Below are 11,767 nucleotides of genomic sequence, written 5' to 3'. Positions count from 1 at the left end.
ACAGTATGAAAAGGTAAAATGATAGGATACTGAAAGAGGAACTCCCCAGGTCAGTAGGTGCCCAATATGCTACTGGAGATCAGTGGAGAAATAACTCCAGAAAGAATGAAGGGATGGAGTCAAAGCAAAAAGAATACCCAGCTGTGGATGTGACTGGTGATAGAAGCAAGGTCCGATGCTGTAAAGAGCAATATTGCATAGGAATCTGGAATGTCAGGTCCATGAATCAAGGCAAACTGGAAGTGGTCAAACAAGAGATGACAAGAGTGAATGTAGACATTCTAGGAATCAGCCAACTAAAATGGACTGGAATGGGTGAATTTAACTCAGATGACCATTATATCTACTACTGTGGGCAGGAATCCCTCAGAAGAAATGGAGTGGCCATCATGGTCAACAAGAGTCCGAAATGCAGTACTTGGATGCAATCTCAAAAACGACAGAACGATCTCTGTTCGTTTCCAAGGCAAACCATTCAATATCACAGTAATCCAAGTCTATGCCCCAACCAGTAATGCTGAAGAAGCTGAAGTTGAACAGTTCTATGAAGACCTACAAGACCTTTTAGAACTAACACCCCAAAAAGATGTCCTTTTCATTATAGGGGACTGGAATGCAAAAGTAGGAAGTCAAGAAAGACCTGAAGTAACAGGCAAATTTGGCCTTGGAATACGGAATGAAGCAGGGCAAAGACTAATAGAGTTTTGCCAAGAAAATGCACTGGTCAGAAAAAACACCCTCTTCCAACAACACAAGAGAAGACTCTATACATGGACATGAGCATATGGTCAACACTGAAATCAGATTGATTATATTCTTTGCAGCCAAAGATGGAGAAGCTCTATATAGTCAGCAAAAACAAGACCAGGAGCTTACTGTGGCTCAGATCATGAACTCCTTATTGCCAAATTCAGACTTAAATTGAAGAAGGTAGGGAAAACCACTAGACCATTCAGGTATGACCTAAATCAAATCCCTTATGATTATACAGTGGAAGTGAGAAATAGATTTAAGGGCCTAGATCTGATAGACAGAGTGCCTGATGAACTATGGATGGAGGTTCGTGACATTGTACAGGAGACAGGGATCAAGACCATCCCCATGGAAAAGAAATTCAAAAAAGCAAAATGGCTGTCTGCGGAGGCCTTACAAATAGCTGTGAAAAGAAGAGAAGCAAAAAGCAAAGGAGAAAAGGAAAGATATAAGCATCTGAATGCAGAGTTCCAAAGAATAGCAAGAAGAGATAAGAAAGCTTTCTTCAGCAATCAATGCAAAGAAATAGAGGAAAACAATAGAATGGGAAAAACTAGAGATCTCTTCAAGAAAATTAGAGATACCAAGGAAACATTTCATGCAAAGATGGGCTCAATAAAGGACAGAAATGGTATGGACCTAACAGAAGCAGAAGATATTAAGAAAAGATGGCAAGAATACACAGAAGAACTGTACAAAAAAGATCTTCACGACCCAGATAATCACCATGGTGTGATCACTGACCTAGAGCCAGACATCCTGGAATGTGAAATCAAGTCAGCCTTAGGAAGCATCACTATGAACAAAGCTAGTGGAGGTGATGGAATTCCAGTTGAGCTCTTTCAAATCCTGAAAGATGATGCTGTGAAAGTGCTGCACTCAATAGTCCAGCAAATTTGGAAAACTCAGCAGTGGCCACAGGACTGGAAAAGGTCAGTTTTCATTCCAATCCCAAAGCAAGGCAATGCCAAAAAATGCTCAAACAACCACACAATTGCAGTCATCTCATATGCTAGTAAAGTAATGCTCAAAATTCTCCAAGCCAGGCTTCAGCAATATGTGAACTGTGAACTTCCAGATGTACAAGCTGGTTTTAGAAAAGGCAGAGGAACCAGAGATCAAATTGCCAACATCTGCTGGATCATGGAAAAAGCAAGAGAATTCCAGAAAAGCATCTATTTCTGCTTTATTGACTATGCCAAAGCCTTTGACTGTGTGGATCACAATAAACTGTGGAAAATTCTTCAAGAGATGGGAATACCAGACCAGCTGATCTCTCTCTTGAGAAATTTGTATGCAGGTCAGGAAGCAACAGTTAGAACTGCAGATGGAACAACCGACTGGTTCCAGTTAGGAAAAGGAGTATGTCAAGGCTGTATATTGTCACCCTGTTTATTTAACTTATATGCAGAATAAATCATGAGAAATGCTGGACTGGAAGAAGCACAAGCTGGAATCAAGATTGCCGGGAAAATTTCAATAACCTCAGATATGCAGATGACACCATTCTTATGGCAGAAAGTGAAGAGGAACTCAAAAGCCTCTTGATGAAAGTGAAAGTGGAGAGTGAAAAAGTTGGCTTAAAGCTCAACATTCAGAAAACAAAGATCATGGCATCTAGTCCCACCACTTCATGGGAAATAGATGGGGAAACAGTGGAAACAGGGTCAGACTTTATTTTGGGGGCTCCAAAATCACTGCAGATGGTGACTGCAGCCATGAAATTAAAAGACGCTTACTCTTTGGAAGGAAAGTTATGACCAACCTAGACAGCATATTCAAAAGCAGAGACATTACTTTGCCAACAAAGGTCCGCCTAGTCAAGGCTATGGTTTTTCCTGTGGTCATGTATGGATGTGAGAGTTGGACTGTGAAGACGGCTGAGCGCCCAAGAATTGATGCTTTTGAACTGTGGTGTTGGAGAAGACTCTTGAGAGTCCCTTGGACTGAAAGGAGATCCAACCAGTCCATCTTGAAGGAGATCAGCCCTGGGATTTCTTTGGAGGAAATGATGCTGAAGCTGAAACTCCAGTACTTTGGCCACCTCATGCGAAGAGTTGACTCATTGGAAAAGACTCTGATGCTGGGAGGGATTGGGGGCAGGAGGAGAAGGGGACGACAGAGGATGAGATGGCTGGATGGCATCACTGACTCGATGGACGTGAGTCTGAGTGAACTCTGGGAGTTGGTGATGGACAGGGAGGCCTAGCGTGCTGCGATTCATGGGGTTGCAAAGAGTCGGACACAACTAAATCAGTTCAGAACTGAACTGATGGGATCAGATGCCAAGATCTGCATTTTCTGAATGTTGAGTTCTAAGCCAACTTTTTCACGCTCCTTTTTCACTTTCATCAAGAGGCTCTTTAGTTCTTCTTCACTTTCTGCCATTAGGTTGGAGTCATTTGCATGTCTGAGGTTATTGATATTTCTCCCTGCAATCTTGATTCCAGCTTATGCTTCATGAAGTCCAGCATTTCACATGATGTACTCTGCATATAAGTTAAATAAGCAGCATGATAATATACAGTCTTGACATTATACAGCCTTTCACTATCTTTAACCAGTCCATTGTTCCATGTCCAGTTCTAACTGTTGCTTCCTGAAATGCATACAGATTTCTCAAGAGGCAGGTCAGTTGGTCTGGTATTCAGAACTCTCAGAATTTTCCTCAGTTCGTTGTGGTCCATACAGTCAAAGGCTTTGGCATAGTCAGTAAAGCAGTAGATGTTTTTCTGGAAGTCTCTTGCTTTTTTCATGATCCAATGCATGTTGGCAACTTGATCTCTGGTTCCTCTGCCTTTTCTAAATCCAGCTTGAACATCTGGAAGTTCACAGTTCCTGTACTGTTGAAGCCTGGCTTGGAGACATTTGAGCATTACTTTGCTAGCGTGTGAGGTGAATGCAATTGTGCGGTAGTGTGAACATTCTTTGGCATTGATTTTCTTTGGAATTAGAATGAAAACTGACCTCTTCCAGTCCTGTGGCCAATGCTGAGTTTTCCAAATTTGCTAGCGAATTGAGTGTAGCACTTTCACAGAATCCTCTTTTAGGATTTGAAATAGCTCAACCAGAATTCTATCACCTCTGGTACTTTTGTTTACAGTGATGCTTCCTAAGGCCCACTTGACTTCGCATTCCAGGATATCTGGCTGTAGGTTAAGTGATCACTCCATCGTGTTTATCTGGGTCATGAAGATCTTTTGTATAGTTCTGCGTATTCTTGCCACCTCCTCTTAATATCTTCTGCTATTGTTAGGTCCATACCATTTCTGTGCCCATTTTTGCATGAAATGTTCCTTGGTATCTCTACTTTTCTTGAAGAGATCTCTAATCCTTCACATTCTGTTTTCCTCTATTTCTTTTCATTGATTGTTGAGGAAGGCTTTCTTATCTCTTCTTGCTATTCTTTGAAACTCTGCATTCAGATGCTTATATCTTTCCTTTTCTCCTTTGCTTTATGCTTCTCTTCTTTTCACAGCTATTTGTAAGGCTTCCTCAGACAGTCATTTTGGGTTTTTGCACTTCTCCTTGGGGAAGAGACTCAGGAAAAACTAATTTAAAGACGTGGGTTAGAACTTCAGTTTACATAGTGTCTTCATCAAAGAATTGATTTGTAGAGAAATGACAATGCAAAGAAAAGCAATTTTAGGCTTCTAAGGGCAGCAAACTGTGAGAAGGTAAATATATGGGAGCAAACTAACCCAGGGTTGTTAGCAAATTTCTGTGGAGCCTCTCTACTCTGACATGTCTACAGCCGTCTCCAGGATAGAATTTATATCCTGCCTTAGGCAGAAAAAGAGGAGTAGAGAGGGTTTTTTCTTGCCATTATTGCTTATTAACTGCCTGCTGCTGCTGCTAAGTCGCTTCAGTGGTGTCCGACTCTGTGCAACCCCATAGACGGGCTCCCCTGTCCCTGAGATTCACCAGGCAAGAGTACTGGAGTGGGTTGCTTTTCCTTCTCCAATGCATAAAGTGAAAAGTGAAAGTGAAGTCGCTCAGTCCTTCCTGTCCAACTCTTAGCCCTTCCCTCTCCGACTCTTAGCGACCCCATGGACTGCAGCCCACCAGGCTCCTCCATCCATGGGATTTTCCAGGCAAGAGTACTGTAGTGGGGTGCCATTGCCTTCTCCAATTAACTGCCTCAGTCAGTTCAGTTCAGTTCAGTCGCTCAGTCATGTCCGACTCTTTGCGACCCCATGAATCGCAGCACGCTAGGCCTCCTGTCCATCACCAACTCCCGGAGTTCACTCAGACTCACGTCCATCGAGTCAGTGATGCCATCCAGCCATCTCATCCTCTGTCGTCCCCTTTCCCTTCTGCTCCCAATCCATCCCAGCATCAGAGTCTTTTCCAATCAATCAACTCTTCGCATGAGGTGGCCAAAGTACTGGAGTTTCAGCTTTAGCATCATTCCCTCCAAAGAAATCCCAGGGCTGATCTCCTTCAGAATGGACTGGTTGGATCTCCCTGCAGTCCAAGGGACTCTCAAGAGTCTTCTCCAACACCACAGTTCAAAGGCATCAATTCTTCGGCGCTCAGCTTTCTTCACAGTCCAACTCTCACATCCATACATGACCATAGGAAAAACCATAGCCTTGACTAGGCGGACCTTTGTTGGCAAAGTAATGTCTCTGCTTTTGAATATGCTGTCTAGGTTGGTCATAACTTTCCTTCCAAGGAGTAAGCGTCTTTTAATTTCATGGCTGCAGTCACCATCTGCAGTGATTTTGGAGCCCCCCAAAATAAAGTCTGACCCTGTTTCCACTGTTTCCCCATCTATTTCCCATGAAGTGATGGGGCCGGATGCCATGATCTGCGTTTTCTGAATGTTGAATTTTAAGCCAACTTTTTCACTCTCCTCTTTCACTTTCATCAAGAGGCTTTTTAGTTCCTCTTCAATTTCTGCCATAAGGTGTCATCTGCATATCTGAGGTTATTGATATTTCTCCCGGCATTCTTGATTCCCGCTTGTGCTTCTTCCAGCCCAGCGTTTCTCATGATGTACTCTGCATGTAAGTTAAATAAGCAGGGTGACAATATACAGCCTTGACGTACTGCCTAGGGAGGTAAAATAAGGGAAAGCATTACAATAGTTCTTATAGACAAAGTAGGTGGCTCTGAAAAGAGCCTTTTTCAGTACAGAGAAAGCAGCAGGCTTGGGATTAAGCCCTCTCTCCGCGGATGCGGCGGGCAAGCTGGATGTCCTTGGGCATGATGGTGACGCGCTTGGCGTGGATGGCACACAGGTTGGTGTCCTCGAAGAGTCCCACCAGGTAGGCCTCGCACGCCTCCTGCAGCGCCATCACCGCCGAGCTCTGGAAGCGCAGGTCGGTCTTGAAGTCCTGCGCGATCTCGCGCACCAGCCGCTGGAACGGCAGCTTGCGGATCAGCAGCTCCGTGGACTTTTGGTAGCGGCGGATCTCGCGCAGGGCCACCGTGCCGGGGCGGTAGCGGTGAGGCTTCTTCATGCCGCCGGTGGCCGGCGCGCTCTTGCGGGCCGTCTTGGTGGCCAGCTACTTGCGTGGCGCCTTGCCGCCGGTGGACTTGCGAGCGGTCTGCTTAGTGCGAGCCATGAGGCTAACAGAAAACTGGCAGGAGAGTATTATGCTGCTAGTGCTGCTTCTGACCTTATTTATAGGAGCAAATCAGTTTGATTCCTAGGTCCCGCGCTGTGATGTAATTGGTTCTCACTTTGCCTTTCGGAGAAATATGACCGGATTTCCTTTAAAAATTAAAAGTATAATCGAACTTTTATCCTGAGTCTATAGTCCAGTATAACATGAGTCCATACAGTAATATAACAGTGAAGTTTCATTTAGTACTGATATTAATGTAGTTCATTCATTGCATTTTATGAACAGAAATAACCAACGGACTAAACAATTCTAATCTCGTTATCCGCAAAATTTAAAAATCCCGCCCTGACATGTCACTGGCCAGCTATTCCTCCTTTGTTCTCTTGTTATACTTTTCGACAGGAAATTCATTTGACTATGCATTTATATGTAAAGACATATATCGTGAACAATACACGCAAAACCTCTCAATGAGGCATTACGGTCTTGTTATTTACCTACATGTACGTCATTCATAGCCTACAAGCCCAAGTTTATGTTTTGATATGGAATTCTCTAAACATGGATTTTTTGAATTTACAAATTATACCTTTTGTTATAGGCTAGGTTAGAAAGCTACTAACAAGAATTTTTCTAAGACTTTATGGCGCGTTAAGTGACCAATGGCTAGCAATTTAGCACCTTTTTAGCAAATATGGGAGATACTCTTCCCTTTTTAAACACAATACTTAACACTATAATATTAGCAAATAAAACTTAACTAAGATAATCCATTCGTTTTCATTGGAACACGCCTCCTGTAGTTACTAAGTAGTCCAGCACTTTCCAGAAAAAGTGAGTGGCTCTGAAAAGAGCCTTTGATTTTCAGAACTGGGAATATAATACTGCTAAACGTTTCACTTGCCCTTGGCCTTGTGGTGGCTCTCGGTCTTCTTGGGCAGTAGCACCGCCTGGATGTTGGGCAGCACACCACCCTGAGCGATGGTCACACGACCCAGCAGCTTGTTGAGCTCCTCGTCGTTGCGGATGGCCAGCTGTAGGTGACGCGGGATAATACGGGTCTTCTTGTTGTCCCGGGCCGCATTGCCTGCCAGCTCTAGAATCTCGGCGGTCAGGTACTCCAGCACCGCCGCCAGGTACACCGGGGCCCCGGCACCGACCCGCTCGGAGTAGTTACCCTTGCGAAGCAGCCGGTGAACTCGGCCCACGGGGAACTGAAGTCCGGCCCGCGAAGAGCGGGTCTTCGCTTTTGCTCGGGCTTTCCCTCCTTGCTTCCCTCGCCCAGACATGACAAGCGTTGAGCAAAATCAGAACCGCCACAGGAAAAGCAGAAAAAAAGTGACCTATAAGCTGCAACAAGATGGCAGTTATAGTGCTGGGTGGAATTGCCGCATGCGAGATAGGATTGGTTAAAACCTTCTGTTTTGTGTCTAACCAATAAGAAAAGAGATCTGGTGGAGGTAAGTTTACATAATCTCGTCACGAATGCCTTGTCAAATCAGGTATGAATATTCGTAACCACCTTATTTGCATAGACCGCCTATAAAAGACGAGATTCTATTTACCAGCAGGCATTTCAAGACCTTTCTGTGTTTTTGGTGTTGTTATTATAGACATGCCTGAACCGGCTAAGTCTGCTCCTGCCCCTAAAAAGGGGTCTAAAAAAGCTGTGACCAAGGCCCAGAAGAAGGACGGCAAGAAGCGCAAGCGCAGCCGCAAGGAGAGCTACTCCGTGTACGTGTACAAAGTGCTGAAGCAAGTCCATCCGGACACCGGTATTTCGTCCAAGGCCATGGGAATCATGAACTCTTTCGTCAACGACATTTTCGAGCGCATCGCAGGCGAGGCATCGCGCCTGGCGCATTACAACAAGCGTTCGACTATCACATCCAGAGAGATCCAGACCGCCGTGCGCTTGCTGCTACCTGGGGAGCTGGCCAAGCACGCCGTGTCCGAGGGCACTAAGGCTGTTACCAAGTATACCAGCTCCAAGTAAATACGCTTTGCCACAGTTGACGGAGAATGCAGTGGCACCCCACTAGTCCATGGGGTCGCTAAGAGTCGGACAGGGCTGAGCGACTTCACTTTCACTTTTCACTTTCATGCATTGGAGAAGGAAATGGCAACCCGCTCCAGTGTTGTGGCCTGGAGAATCCTAGGGACGGGGAAGCCTCGTGGGCTGCCGTCTATGGGATCGCACAGAGTCGGACACGACTGAAGCGACTTTAGCAGCAGCAGCAGCAGCAGCAGCCGCTGTTAAACCAAAGGCTCTTTTCAGAGCCACTTACATTTTCACTTAAGGAGTTGTATACTCTTTCTGCTCTAATTTGGCTGGGCATATAAAGTGCAGTTATGTTTGGTGCTTGAGATAATGAGATGAGAAGCTTCTATTTTGAGAAGAAGGCTCTTAAGTCTAACATTTACCCAAACTTCCGTTCTGTACTAAATCGGCCAGTTTTTTGTTCTTTTTATATGGTAAGCAAGGGCGGCCGACTAATTGTAGTTTCCAGCTTCCCGCAACCTCTTTTTTCAGGCCAGAGTCTATGTTCCCACATCAGCCTGACCCACAGAATTAAGATCCTAAACTCTTATCAGGCCTTCGCTCCAGGGTTAAAGATGCTTTTCCCTGACATCCCCGCCCTCACCCCCTTCCCCTCGGCGCCTGCGTATGGCAGGACCCCTTGATTACCTTTGTAAAAACAACCAATAGTTTTCTAGTTTCCTGACTGGACGTTGAAGTGGTGCCAATCTTCCCTTGATTTTCCTTATTTCACTTAGTTTAAAAGTATTAGGCACTTTGATACTCATTGCATTTTCCTTAATCTGGATGTCGCGAGATTTCATAAAAAATGAACAAATTCACCGACAGATGTAGCCTAATGCTGGGAGAGGAGGTTATTCTTGTAAAAAGACTTCTTGATGTGTTGAGAGATCTGTAGATGTGAAATGTTTTTCAATTCTATTTGGACATCTTTGAAAGAACATTGCCTCAGAAGAACATTGGTTGGAATTTGAATTTTGTGAGGTAAATAATCTTTGGTTCTCACAGCCTCACTTTCTTACTGTAAAAATGAATATTATGGGAGTTCCCTGAGTTGTCCAAAGGTTAGGACTCGGCTTTTTCACTGCCTTGGCCTGTTCAATCCCTGGGAGGGAAACTAAGATCCTGCCAGCCCTGTGGAGCAGCTCCCCACAGCACTACCCCCTCCTCCCCCCCAAAAAAATTATTGTAACCAACTCCATTGACAACACTTTTGTGTGAAAAAAATGCAATAATTGTAATAAACACAAACATGTTAGATAGATATACAACTCATGAAGTTATTTATGGACATTATGAGGTTAATTTTTTCCATCATTCCTACACTTTACATATAAGAAAGACAAGTTTTTGAAGTAGTATTATACTCAGAAGTAATAATAATACTATAATGAGTGAGTAAAGTTCTGCTGCATGAAATTAGACATTCTTTTGTTCAGTAGGACCCTATGGGGCCTTCTGTGGAAAATTCTTCATGAGATAGGAATACCAGACCACCTTACCTGCCTCTTGAGAAATCTGTAGGTAGGTAAAGAATTAACAGTTAGTCTGGACATGGAACAACAGACTGATTCCAAACTGGGAAAGGAGTACAAGGCATCTGGTCCCATCACATCATGGAAAATAGATGGCGAAACAATGGAAACAGCGATAGGCTTTCTTTTCTTTTCTTTCCAAAATCACTGCAGATGGTGACTGCAGCCATGAATTTAAAAGACGCTTACTCCTTGAAAGAAAATCTATGACCAACCTAGACAGCATATTAAAAAGCAGAGACTTTACTTTGCCAACAAAGGTCCATCTGGTCAAAGCTATGGTTTTTCCAGTAGTCATGTATGGATGTGAGAGTTAGAGTATAAAGAAAGCTGAGCACTGAAGAATTGATGCTTTTGAACTGTGGTGTTGGAGGATACTCTTGGGATTCCCTTGGACTGCAAGATCAAACCAATCAATCCTAAGGAAAATCAGTCCTGAATATTCATTCATTGAAAGGATTGATGCTGAAGCTGAAGGTTCAATACTTTGGCCACCTGATGTGAAGCACTGACTCATTGGAAAAGACCCTGATGTTGGATAAGATTGAAGGCAGGAGTATAAGGGGATGACAGAGAATGAGATGGTTTGCTGACATCATGGACTCAATGGACATGAGTTTAAGCAAGCCCAGGGATTTGGTGATGGACAGGAAGCCTGGTGTCCTGCAGTTCATGGTGTCACGAAGAGTCGAACACAACTGAGCAACTGAGCTGGACTGATGGGGCCTTCCCCCATAACCTTTGTTTTAGATCCTCTCTGAGGTATCTTCCCTGATAGTTCAGTTGGTAAAGAATCTGCCTGGAATGCAGGAGACCCTGCATTTCTCGATCCGGAAGATCTGCTGGAGTGGAATAGGCTACTCACTTCAATATTATGGCCTGGAGAGTTTCACGGACTGTATGGTCCATTGACATGTATATTCCATAGGGTCACAAAGACTTGAGCAGGACTGAGCGACTTTCACTGAGGTATCAACATTTGATGCAATCTTTCTGACTTCTTTTGCAGAAGTGAAAACCCTTCCACTGAATGGAAGATGTTAACTACTTCATGACCATGACCACCTAGCTCCATGCCTCCTGGAGCCTAAAGTGAAGTGAAGAGGCTCAGACACATCTGACTCTTTGCGACCCCGTGGACTGTAGCCTAACAGGCTCCTCCATCCATGGGATTCTTTAGGCAAGAATACTGGAGTGGGTTGCCATTTCCTTCTCCAGGGGATCTTCCTGAACCAGTGGTCAAACCCGGGTCTCCTGCATTGCAGGCAACGCTTTACCCTCTGAACCACTAGGGAAGCCTGGAAACGAAGATCTGATCAGTTTAACACTTGTAACACCACTCTGTTACTCTTTATAAGTCAGTGAGAGAATTTTGTATAATCTAATCAAATACCCTGGGAAACCACTTCCCTCAGCTCGCTTTTAAAAACCCAGGAGCTTGAGGCTTTTTAGGGCCTGAACCACCTCTCATTGCAAGGCTTTAGAAAAAGCCTTTCTCTATTCCCAACGCCAAAGTTTCAGTTTGGCCTCACTGTGCGTTGGGCCCAGGAGACCGAATTAACATTTCTGCTATTAAAACCTAGACACCCTAGCTAAAAAAGGAAATGTAAACTGTTGCTGTTAAAGCAATGTCAAAATTATGTGAGTCTGCAGCATTTAGGAAGCATTTACTAGTATCTATAGTCATTTTCATATTTACCCTTCTAAATTTCAGATATGTAGTTATAATCTTAAAGAACATCATTGAATAAATACATTAATCAATAATTCTTAAACACGTGTAGGTGCATTAATTTTTGGTTGGGGTCTGATAAATTATCACAATTATAGTGGCTTAAAACAATACATTTATAATTTTATGG

The 11,767-nt window shown here is 43.9% G+C and overlaps 2 protein-coding genes and 1 pseudogene across 2 annotated transcripts; 1 reads left to right on the top strand and 2 right to left on the bottom strand.

The window, feature by feature from the left end:
• Positions 1-5,176: 5,176 nt before the first annotated feature.
• LOC102285235 (histone H3.1-like) lies at positions 5,177-6,326 on the bottom strand (annotated as a pseudogene).
• A 10-nt stretch (positions 6,327-6,336) lies between these two features.
• Positions 6,337-7,671, bottom strand: LOC102276633 (histone H2A type 1-H). Its single transcript, XM_005892202.2, has 2 exons — positions 7,234-7,671; positions 6,337-6,475 (listed from the first exon to the last, which is right to left on the bottom strand). The coding sequence occupies exons 1-2, from the start codon at positions 7,616-7,618 to the stop codon at positions 6,441-6,443; spliced, it is 420 nt and encodes a 139-aa protein (XP_005892264.2). The 5' UTR covers positions 7,619-7,671; the 3' UTR covers positions 6,337-6,440.
• A 244-nt stretch (positions 7,672-7,915) lies between these two features.
• On the top strand, positions 7,916-9,591 carry LOC102277470 (histone H2B type 1-C/E/F/G/I). The gene has a single exon (XM_070360814.1). It carries the CDS (start codon positions 7,945-7,947, stop codon positions 8,323-8,325), a length of 381 nt encoding a protein of 126 aa, XP_070216915.1. The 5' UTR covers positions 7,916-7,944; the 3' UTR covers positions 8,326-9,591.
• The last annotated feature ends 2,176 nt before the right edge of the window (positions 9,592-11,767 follow it).

The sequence above is a fragment of the Bos mutus genome, chromosome 23, assembly GCF_027580195.1.
Source record: "Bos mutus isolate GX-2022 chromosome 23, NWIPB_WYAK_1.1, whole genome shotgun sequence".
Classification (NCBI taxonomy): domain Eukaryota; kingdom Metazoa; phylum Chordata; class Mammalia; order Artiodactyla; family Bovidae; genus Bos; species Bos mutus.
Note: the sequence above shows the minus strand (reverse complement) of the source record. Positions and strands in the feature narration are given on the sequence as shown.